This window comes from Saprolegnia parasitica (genome assembly GCF_000151545.1).
Source record: "Saprolegnia parasitica CBS 223.65 unplaced genomic scaffold supercont2.195, whole genome shotgun sequence".
Taxonomy (NCBI): Eukaryota; Oomycota; class Saprolegniomycetes; order Saprolegniales; family Saprolegniaceae; genus Saprolegnia; species Saprolegnia parasitica.
In genome coordinates, this window is record NW_012156589.1 from 4,818 (window position 1) to 15,631 (window position 10,814).

The window sequence follows — 10,814 nt, forward strand, 5'->3', positions numbered from 1 at the left end:
CATACCACGACTGCTACGCGCTGTCTTCACATGATACGTTAGAGGAGTGCTACGATCGCTCGACTTGGTTTTGGATTCTACGTTCTCTATATTGCACTATTGCGAGCGTCCTTTGGAAGCCATGCATTGTGTCACGTCTCTCAATTGTGCCTGCAACGCCCGTTGTTGTTGTTCGACCACGTCGGTCGACACATATTCGTGCATCCAAGCAGCTCGGACTGGCGCGCACCCAGAGAGCGTGGAGTGACATGGATGAAGTCGCGTCGGACGTGTGCAACGCCCACTGTGCCAACATGGGCCGCAGCCATGTTTACCCGCAGTGGTTGTTCCACATGGAGTTTGGAATATATTGTAGCTCTACTACTTGGATCGATACATGTATACGGCTTGATAAGCTTGCTTGGCACAAACCACGTGTCTGATCAAAGGCAGACGTCGTGGCCACTGCACGGGCAAGAAGACAGCGATAAAGGGTCGCACAAACGACCGGATATGAGCAGGAGCCCTAGACATGGGCGAGTATGATGCGAGTCGAAACAAAATGCGCCGTTATATATGTATCCTTGACTAGTGTAGCAGCAACGTGGCCTTTCAGGTGTCATTGTGACGCCATCGGCTCTTCGTTCGAGTTCAGATGGAAGCTTCTTCGTGTGATCCATATTCCACCTCGGCACTCACTGCATCAGCTTTTGTGCCTCGGCATGTGGGTTGTTGGAGGTTAGGAGGTGCTTCGCGATCCTTAAAAACCACTCCGACCTGCGGACCTTCGTAGCGGTCGTACGCCGAGCCCGCTGACGCCCAGAAACAACCGGTTAGTCAAACCGGCTAGACTAGTTGATTGGTCTCTAGTCAGTTATCGCTTGGTTATCTTTAATTATTTGGTTCTGGTCGTCGCACATCTTGTTTACACACTCCTGCGTTGTTTGTCTTGTTCCCGCAGCCCCATGGGCTTCCTGATCATGACTGTTTGGGCCGATACTATGGTGGTGCTCACAGACAACCCCGGAGGAACGCCACCGAGCTCGAGCGACATGGCGCCAAGAAGCGAAGAGTAGATAGGTCGTCGGGTGCAAAGAGGCCGATATCCGGCGGCGTCGGCTTGTCTTCTTTAGCGCCTCGACGCAGCCGTCGAGGTCTGCTTACACTATTTGCGGAAGGCAGCGCGCTCTGCCTCTTCGTTCAGCCGCTCGTCGCGCCGGACCTTCCCGATGTTCGCGCGCGACCACACCACTTCTTGTGCTGGATCCGGCTCGTTTGGAACTCGATCTGAAATTGATGCTCCTTTCTTGATTCTTTCTAGCCAATCACAAGACTTAGATCACTTTGTCTTAAATAGTGTGAGCACCATTCGGTGCAACGACGAGAAGCAGCCCACAGACACGCCAACGCCACGTAGCAGCCGGGTATACCGCTCCACACAATTCTTGAATGACGTACATGTCGTTTCCGACGCTGCACGTAGCGCAATCACGGGCAAATCCATTTTTCATTTTTTTAGCTTGCCCAAATACTTCACGTGACATCGCGGGGTTCCAAAGCTCCAAGGACCGTAAAACTGGCTGCCACAGTTGGCGATGGGTCTCGACCCGGTGTGTGACCAGCTTGTTGGTCGCCGTCGTTGCTTGGGCACTCACACCAAACTCGAACTGCCGAGCGTCGGTTTTCAGGAAATTCGACATGCAATTTCGGCTGGAAATGCGTCGAAATTGCGGGAACCGAGGACGCCGTCTCTTTTGGTTTATGTTAGAGAGCGTGCTGCATGTGGCCGAGGGAGGCAAAGTGCGCGCGATACCGCTGTGTGATGAGGCCTTGTATCCCGTACAGTATTTCAGTATAGCGAATAGACACACTATATCAAAAAGTTGTTTGCCGCTGTCATTTGCTCTCGCTACAGAGCTCGCGCGGCGACGTCACATAGCATTTTGGACTCCCCAAAATGTGGTCAAGCACTCTGGCAAGTATGGGCGATTTCATTTTCAAACTTCATTCTGGCCGATTCGCCGGCGCGGCGAGCCTGTGTTCACCAAAATATGGTTATTTATGGTTGTAAATGGCGGGCGCCAATACTAATGACCGGCGACGCCATAAAGACGACGCCGAGGCTCCTCAGGCACCACTGGCGCTGCTGCATGGTGCTCGAGGAGACTCCATCAGCATTCTCTACGCCATCATAAAGCGTCGCTCGGTCGCAATGCAGCGTTCCTCGTCAGTCTCCCTCATTTTCGTCAACACCGGGCAAAAGCGTTTCAGCCAATCAGAGCGACAAGACGTTATATTTGTAGCCAATCAGAGCGCCAAGGATTTCGCTTTCGAGCCAATCGCCAGTGTTCTTGAAGCAGTTCTCGAACCGGTGATCCCCGCCAGCCCAACGTGGTACGTGGCAAGCCGTGCGCAGGCCTCAGGCCAAGGCGCTCACGCAACGTCGCTGTAGGTATGGCGCAGCCTATCTATGCGTGATGAGCCACCGAGTCGGCCCTTGGGCGGAGCCCAGGCCAATTTGTCGACGGCCTCTCTCCACGTCGGCCACGGGATCGCCTCCGAGATGCCCTCCTCCAAGCTCCCAAGACCTGCGACGACGCTGCGAGAGATGGCGCGATATGCCTAGCATCATGGCCGCCGCGACGTCATGCGCTTGCGCGTCCAGAACGGTTAGCGCTACGGCCTCATCCGATCCGACGGCGCGTCCACAGCAAGAGCGGCCAGTCAAAGCACATATCGAGCGGCATGGCGGCGACGCCAGCTTGTGTGTCCAAAACCAAAAAAAAAAATGGCGCCAAATAAGATCTCGTCGAACCCAAGCGTGCAAAAGCCTACACTCTTCCTCGTCTGGGCGTCTGGGCTCTCGGCGATGAGCAATGAGGTTGCGCAGATTTTTTTCGAAGCGAAGGATCGACATTCTAAAGCAACGCAGCCAGTTTAGCTGGCACAACGTCGCTGTGTTGGGGTCGAAAACATCATGTGGAGAATCACGCATACAAAATCGTATACAGTCCCTCATGCGATCGCATTGCCGGAAACATAATTCATGCGCCCTACACCGTTTCGGTGGCCTCGCTGCATTGGTATAACGCTTTGGTGAGAGCGCTCAGCGCCTGACTACGGAGAGCGCTCAACGCCTCGTGTCAACAGTGGTGTTTTGTGTGTGCCAGTCGCAGTGGGAGGGCTCATTCGAAAGCCCCGTATCCAAATACGCCTCTCGAGAGCGCTAGAGCTCGGTTGCAATACATCCGAAAACTGCGATCCCGTTGCCGGTGTCATCGAGCGCAGGCACTGCGCACTATCGACCGACGCCACTTAACCCTTAATGCTCGGCACAAAGTACATATATGCAATAGTTGTATTGAACAGAAAACATGCGGGTGAGTTAACAAAGCTGGAGTTTAGCCTGTGGGGGCGTCCAGGGAACGCCATACGTGCACCAAGAGCGCCGTGCTCACGAGCAAAAGGCCCAGGTTCCCAAGCCCAACGACGTAGTCGCCGCCGACGACGCTGCCCGCGGTGCCCCACATGGCGCCCGTGAGTCGACCCGAGTAGTTGGAGAGCTGAATGACGATCGCGGCCTTGTCCGAGAGCGCATCGGGCAGTGTTTTGGTCAAAAGCGAGAGCGTGATCGTGGACCCGAGGTTCATGCCCCAGCAAACGAGGAACCAGCTGAGGCCGAGTGTTACCGACGTCGGGTGCACCAGCGTACATTGGTGCACGATTGTACCGGCGAGCGCAAGCCCAAACGCAGCCGCGAGCACGAGGCGGTCGGGACACCTCTTCGTGTAAAACGAAAGCGGTAAAATCAGTGCAAAGCTCGCAAATCCACCAATCGCAATCAAGACGCCCGCATCAAAGCTCGTCCACGCCCACGCAGCGTCAATGAAAACCGGAATGTTCGATTCCCATGCGCCGAGCTCGAAAAAAATGGTCAGCGACCCGAGCGCCATGGCCAGAACGGTCCACCGGCGGCGACGGTCCAAATGCGATAGTTTGGCCTGTGCAATGTCGTGCAAGTCGCCTTGCGTGCGCGGCGGCGCGTCGACAAAGAGAATGCGAGCGACGAGCCAATAGACGAGCCAGACAAACGCCATGAGCCACCCGGGCGCTGTAAAAGCGTTCCACAGGCCGGTCGCCGGCGCGTACTTTGCCAGGAAAGCGCCCAGCAGGGGCCCACCGACCATACCAAGCGTCTGCGCTGCCACGAGAAGGTTGGCGCACATGGTGCGGCGACGGTAGCCCACAAGTCGCGGGTCGGTACAGTAGCGCTTCACAAAGAGCCAGCCCGTGAAGCCAAGGCCGTTGACGAGCCGGCCGACGAGCAGGAGCCCAAGCGAGTCGAGCGCATGCGCGAGTGCGTACAAGAGGTGACCGAGCACGAGCGTACTTGCAGCGAGGTGTAGCGTCGGCATGTAGTAGTCGCGAAAGCAGAGCACGTGCTGGAGCGGCACGAGCGACAGTGCCGAGGTAAGCGTGATGCTGCCAATCACGAGGCCCGAGTAGAGGTCCGTGGCCCCGAGGCTCCGCGCGTACAATGTGGCCGTGGGCACAATGATGTAGAACGAGACGTTGAAGAGAAAGTTGGCGACCAGAATGAGCCCGAGCGACGGTGTTGGCGGCAGCTTGTTCTCGTCGTCGTCGTTTGGAGCTGTCGAAATGTCGTTGGTACTCGGGCGGGCGGTCGACGCTGGCGTAGCGAGCACGTGCAGTTCGTACGGTGTTGCTCGCATGTTGATGGAAGAATGCCATCGTCGCCACACGAATTGCAGCGTACCGAATACAAGCCCACTTGAGGTAAACGGATCGTTTACCGTCTAGGATGATGCGCATCTGGTGAGCAAGCGATAATAAAAGCAATAGAAAGCAAGCATTAAAAGTACCTGTAACAACACATAGATACAGCCAATGTGATGATAGAGTATCAAGTTGTGGACTGCCACGTCATGTCGGACATATCTGTCGTGGCCAAGTCAAATTGGTTGTGTTGTCAATGGGGTGTACTATAGCCTAGATGATGCTTTCTCAGCAGAAGCACCGCCGCTTTGAAAGACACGGACGACCACCAAGTACTGTACTTGTAGGTATCAACTGGGAGGAACAATGGCCGGACGAGTGGGGCGACAGCATCTGTACCATAGCTTTGTTCAAGACCCCGAGTAACCGAGTCTCCCCTGGCTTCAAGAGCAACACGAGTCGCCGCGTCGGCATCATGTACTGCTTGTCGAGCGCTCATCGAATGCAGCCGCGTTGTTAAACCAAGGATGTCAGCGTACTCGAAAAAAAGGTTCTACGGGAATCGGGCGTGGAACGTGCAAGACGTTGCTAATTAGTCATACTGTCGATGCATACTCTAGCATGATTTTGAGGACTCAATAATGCGGTGGCGTCATGGCCGAGCGCCGCGCGGGTCGTCGCGCGGGCATTGGCGTCAGTGTACGTGTCGGCGTCGGTGTCGGTGTCGGTTCGTCTGATCGGCGGTAGGGCGTCGACGGCCCTTGGTTGTCTCGGATCAACTCGTCCGGTGCTTGGCTACTTTCTTGTCCCTTGGTCGAGTCCATCGTTGGTAAATGCAAAGTGACGTGGTCGTGACCACTGCTTCTGCTTCAACATGCATTCTGCTCGAGACATGACACGCATTCATGATCATCATTCTGCCGTTTAGAAATCGCTCGCTTGGCCTGTTTTACAGCAGCGACTGTAGGGTCGATTGCACCAACGCAAACGCAGGCTGCTGGATACACCACTGCATCTTGGCGCGCGCGTCTTTGGCCTCCGCATGACCAACCACATCCTTGACTAGCGCCTGGAACAGCAGCCGGTCAGTGGATTTAAAAGAGACAAAGTTACCAAAGTACCTTGGAGGGCGACTGGAGCAGACGCAGCCAGACCTGCTGCTGGCGCTGCGAGGCCGCAAGCTCCGACGCACCCAAGCAATAGCGAGCAAGGTGGTGGGTGGCCACAGCATACAGGTCCTTGCCGCGGGTCGCGGTGATTGTCTCCGAGACGACGCTACCCACGTACGCGTCGAGCATCTTGCTGTCGGTCGTCGCTAGCAGCGACAACACCAGTGCGGTTGGCACCTACACAGAACATTCAAAGAACTTTCCTTCTTGGCTGTCGACGCACCGTGACGAGTGCGAGGCCGCCGTTCGTGCTAAGCTCTGACCACAGCCAGAGGCGGAGCTCCAGCGGCAGCGACGGGTGCAAGCAGAGTGTTACGATCGCGCTGAGGCCCACGTCGCCGTACGACGCGCCGCAAAAGACTTGAAGCAGCGATTCGATAAACGACTGAACCAGCGCGGGTTCCTTGCCGAGCTCGCACGGCTTGTAGCACTGCACGACGTAGCTCAGCGCCTCGTGCCATCCATCGGCCGCCACCGCGTCCAAATAGTGCGCCACAAGGGCCTGGAGCGGCGTCGCGACTGCAGGCGACAGCCAAGCATCCGTCTCGAGAAGGTACACGTGGCTGAGATGCACCAGCTTGTGCGCCGTTGGCGTCGAGGCGAGCAGCGCCGGCGAGCTATGCGACATCATGCTGTCAGCGATCCACGTTCACGATGTAAAGGAGTCACCTCGTTTCGAGCTGTAGGAGCAGCGAACACGCTTCGGTGAGAAGCGTTTGCCACGCGGTCGCGCTCATGTCGCTGGACGCGATGCGCGAGAAGAGGCTAAAGAGCCAGTAGGTCGGCCACGGCAGCGTCGACGGCGCATCTTCAGGCTGGACAACGTGGCACGTTTCCTTGGGACTTGGGCTCGGACCGGCCATGGCAGTAAACAGCGCGCACAAGGCCGGGCACGGCTTCTCAAAGAGGATGCGGACAATGCTGCGGACATCGGCTTCGTCGCCAGGCTCGCAGGTCGCGAGCCATTCCAAACAGAGTGGCCAGAGCGCGACCGCCGCATCGCTTGACCCGTGCGTCGTGTAGAAGAGAGCGCATGCGACACCAATGGACCGGTGCGGCGCCAATTGGGTCAGGAAGGCAGGCTGCATTGCACTGGCCAGCGCCGCCAACGACACTAAACGCAACACATCATGCCCGGTTCGTCGCCAGGATGATGCGAGGATACCTGGCGGAAGCTGCTTGGCCGGCGCGGCGGTCAGCTCTGTAAAATACGTCAAGAGGTCCGGCAGCCACTACATTCGCAAGTCAGTCGTGCGCCGTGGGCCATATACTTGTACCTCAAGACCTGTTGACGACGCCAGCACAGTGTCGTAGAGCGTTGAGAGCACAGGCGTTACCCGGACATACGGGTCGACGTCGAGGATCGTCGTGTTGAATTGCACGATAGGCCACGCGGCAGCAAGGAATCGGACGGCGGCAGCGACCATGGGCGACGCGACCAGCGCCGATTGCTGCGCGACGAGATCGGTGGCCTGCTGCACGAAGAACGGCAGCAGCCGGTAGTACTGCGCGGCCTCGACCCCGTTGCGCACGAGAAGTGCGAGCGCGTCGAGGATCGCACATTGCATCTCGATCGGCCACGGCGAGAGCGTGACGGCGTCCGAGGCGAGCCCCGCGGCCGGGTACCCACACAGCAGCGGGTACAAGTACGCGACGCTGTGCAGATCAATACCGTACGAGAGGCAGACGCTCCAGAGCCGGAGCGCGTCCAGCTATACACGCGCTCAAACATAGAGGCCACTACGACATGGAGGCAGTTGGATTACCTGCAGAGGGAGCAGGCCTGGGTGGCGGATGGCGAGCACGACTTTGGTGGCCGTGAGCAACTGGTCCTGGAGGCACATGGCAGCCAGGGCCGCGTCAGCTTGGCACAAGCGCCGAAGGAGGACCATCGTCTTGCGTCGCATCTATCCCCACGGTCATTAGCATCGCCGCATCAAGAAAGGAGGGATCGTACCGGCAGTGTCGCGAGGACATCGTCGATGCCCTCGTGGCTCAAGAGCTCGAGGAGCACGCTGGTCATGCCCTTGACCTCCAAGAGGTGCGTCGCAGCGCTAAAAAGGGAGTCTGCTACAGCTTTGAGCCCAAGGTCCGCGTGTACCGGCGCGAGTGCATCGCGAGAGCAATGCACAAGTCGAGCACTTGGTCGTGGCTCCGAGTTCCCTGCAGTGACGGCAGCGCCAGCAAGTGGCGCAAGCGGAACGGCAAGTGTGTCTTGAGCAGGGCTTGGATGGCGTCGGCGGCCGCGAGCTCCTTGAGCTCCATCGGTATGTCGTCGGGGTCCTTGTCACCGTCGTCGGCATCGTCACTGTCTTTCTTGGCCGTCGGCTGGAGGTACCGTACGACGTGCAGCTTCCCTACCGCGCACGGTCAGGCACCGACGTTATTAGACCGAGAGTCGCACCATGACGGTCGACTGGCGTCATGGCCACGCTGGTTGGCTGGACGGACAGGACGTCAAACCGCACCAGGGCCGCGTGCAGTGCGTTGATGCCAGCCGTAAGCACCGACTGGTTGGCGTCGTCGAGGGCGTGCCGCAGGGCGAGGGCGATCGGACCCACGGCAACCGCTCTGTCTTCGGACGGCTGTTGCAGGACTTTGCCGAGCACGCTGCAGGCAACGACGCGCTGCGACGCGACCGTCGACCGTGCGAGCAAGAGAAGCTCCTCAATCGTGTACCTAGCACACAGAAACATCATATCCTCGGGCCACCGCGTCCAATACAAACAAACCCGGGGCGGTCTGGGTCGTCGCCGTGGTGGTACAAGCCCGAGTGGGACGGCGGCAAGAGCTCATCTGTGGCAGGCAAAACGAGTCCGTTAAAGTCGACGCGCACCGCCGTCGAGGACGAGGATGACGACGACGACGTGGTCGGTGGCAGCGACGTCATCCATTCGTGCTTGGCTCGCTCTTCGTCCGGAAGGCTTTGCACGGCCGACGCGAGCTCGGCGTCGTTCGAGATGCGAGGCAGCGGTCGCTGCACGTGAGGCGTCGCGGCGACGGGCGGTGCAACGACGGGAGCCGCAACAGGTGCAGCGGCAGGAGCTTTGGCCTTGGCGCGGTTGCGGAACATGGCGAGGACTTCGGGCGACAAGGACGCATGCAGCTCATCCTGCGCCGACTTGATCTCGTCGAGCGACATGTTGGCGATCGCGCTGTCGTTGTCGGCTTGGATGTCGGACGGAATCGCGCTGGACGAACGCAATGGCGGCGCCTGCGCTTTCGCCGCTTCTTGGCGCCGACGGCCAAAGACACTCTGCTTCTTCGTCGACGGAAAGCCTTGTGCGGTTCCGACGATCGTCGTCATCGGGCGCGTGACCGGCGCCGACCGCTCGAGCACCGCTCCGCGCATGACCGACGACGCAAGTGTCGGCGGTGCGTTCGCCGCTGCGGGCGCCGGCTTGGGCTTGGTGTGCAGCTTCACGGACGAGACCTTGCCGCCCTGCATGAACTGCTCCTGCTCCTTGAGGAGGAGCGCGAGCTCCGCGTCCACGTCCATCTCGGCCATCCTGATGGTTGGAGCTGCAATGGTTTTTATTCTCTTGGTTTTTGTATGCTCTGCCTGCGAATTCCGAGGAATCGGTCGCTGCTTCGATGGAAGCGGCTGCCTTCGCACAGGATGGCGCTAGTAGTAGCTCTACCTTGGCATCTACCTTGGCATCTAGCCGAGCTCTCGCCCTCGGCAAGATGGCCATCATCGTGTTCCTACCTCGTCAACGGGGCTCAGCAGCAGCGATGATGTTTCATGACGCTGCCGCTTCCCACGGCTCCTCCTGGGTGTCAAAGGCCGCCGCCAAGGTTTCGCTGATCAAGCATGTCATGTAGAGCAATAATAATGGTCTGGTTGTGTCGTTAGGCCGCTACGCTCGGGTCACGAGGACGCGATCGCGGGCCGCGACATACATATGCATCATGATCGACCGAAGCAGATCTACTTGGCCGGCATCTTCTCGAAGCACTGCTCGATCGTGAAGCCCTTGTCCTGGTGCTTGCTCGTCCAGTGCTCGGTGAGCTGGCGCGCCTACATCATGCCTGTGAGCTACCTGTTATCGATCGCATCGATGGCGTACGCTGGCGTTGACCATGAAGGTCGTCATGCAGATCTTGCACTTGATGGCCGTGCGGTCGGCCTCCATCTTGGCCTTCATCTCCGGGCGGTTGGCAGCCTTGGCGTCCTTGGCCTTCTTGGCGTTGTTGCGATCACGCGCCTGCGCACTCTTCTGACCGTTGCCGCCACCCATCTTGCTGCTGCTGCTTCTTGGACGAAATCAAAAACTGAATTTCGCCAGCATGACTGGGCCGTCCGGATACCACACACCACGCGATCGTATCCGGATTTGGACGCTGCATAGACCATGCGCCGAACCAACGATGCAGCAGGGCGTGGCAGAGGCCGCGAGGACGAGGGCAGCTGGTGCACCCCTTGTTCTTTTGTCATGCAGCGACCGCCAGAGTGACCACAGCGATGTTGGGCAGGTGCCAACGATCTTCCCGTCGCTGCAGTACCCTTGGTAGACTGTGATGTCCTGGACCTCGACTCTTCAGTAGAGTACTAACGCTGATGCTTGCACATACAGTACAAAAGCTGTGCAAGACAGGATCTTGTCACGGGATCCTGTGTCGCTTCCGTGGAGGCGACGTGGTATTTGCACCGAAACACGCATCAGGATCGACCCCAAAGTTGCGTGCGTTCAGTCATTTTCTATCCTCGAGGCTGTCGCGTCGCCACGTCATCGTGTCGACACCCACAGTGCTTTCTGTTGTGAAAAGGCCAGGAAACAAATTTTTCCAACCCTGGAAGCTGCCATGCCCGCGCGTCCGTGTATCATCCATCGAAGCGTTCGCACCGGCAGCGACGCTCCTGCCAACAACGCGCTCCCGTCGATCTCTTTGAGGCGCTCGGTATCCTCTACGTTCTCGGGTCGATGG

General features: G+C 58.4%; 4 protein-coding genes across 4 annotated transcripts; all 4 read right to left on the reverse strand.

Annotated features, from left to right (window-relative positions):
* Window positions 1-3,380: 3,380 nt before the first annotated feature.
* On the reverse strand, window positions 3,381-4,712 carry SPRG_15763 (hypothetical protein; the record flags this gene model as incomplete). Its single annotated transcript, XM_012354975.1, has 1 exon — window positions 3,381-4,712. The coding sequence occupies one exon, from the start codon at window positions 4,710-4,712 to the stop codon at window positions 3,381-3,383; it is 1,332 nt and encodes a 443-aa protein (XP_012210365.1).
* A 910-nt stretch (window positions 4,713-5,622) lies between these two features.
* SPRG_15764 (hypothetical protein) lies at window positions 5,623-7,908 on the reverse strand (the record flags this gene model as incomplete). Its single annotated transcript, XM_012354976.1, has 8 exons — window positions 5,623-5,785; window positions 5,838-6,062; window positions 6,109-6,502; window positions 6,555-6,999; window positions 7,051-7,117; window positions 7,163-7,597; window positions 7,652-7,792; window positions 7,843-7,908. The coding sequence occupies 8 exons, from the start codon at window positions 7,906-7,908 to the stop codon at window positions 5,666-5,668; spliced, it is 1,893 nt and encodes a 630-aa protein (XP_012210366.1). The 3' UTR covers window positions 5,623-5,665.
* Window positions 7,909-7,955: 47 nt separating this feature from the next.
* On the reverse strand, window positions 7,956-9,421 carry SPRG_15765 (hypothetical protein; the record flags this gene model as incomplete). Its single annotated transcript, XM_012354977.1, has 3 exons — window positions 8,618-9,421; window positions 8,290-8,564; window positions 7,956-8,242 (listed from the first exon to the last, which is right to left on the reverse strand). Exons 1-3 carry the CDS (start codon window positions 9,391-9,393, stop codon window positions 7,956-7,958), a joined length of 1,338 nt encoding a protein of 445 aa, XP_012210367.1. The 5' UTR covers window positions 9,394-9,421.
* A 280-nt stretch (window positions 9,422-9,701) lies between these two features.
* On the reverse strand, window positions 9,702-10,162 carry SPRG_15766 (hypothetical protein). The gene is made up of 2 exons (XM_012354978.1): window positions 9,956-10,162; window positions 9,702-9,906 (listed from the first exon to the last, which is right to left on the reverse strand). The coding sequence occupies exons 1-2, from the start codon at window positions 10,124-10,126 to the stop codon at window positions 9,817-9,819; spliced, it is 261 nt and encodes an 86-aa protein (XP_012210368.1). The 5' UTR covers window positions 10,127-10,162; the 3' UTR covers window positions 9,702-9,816.
* Window positions 10,163-10,814: the final 652 nt, after the last annotated feature.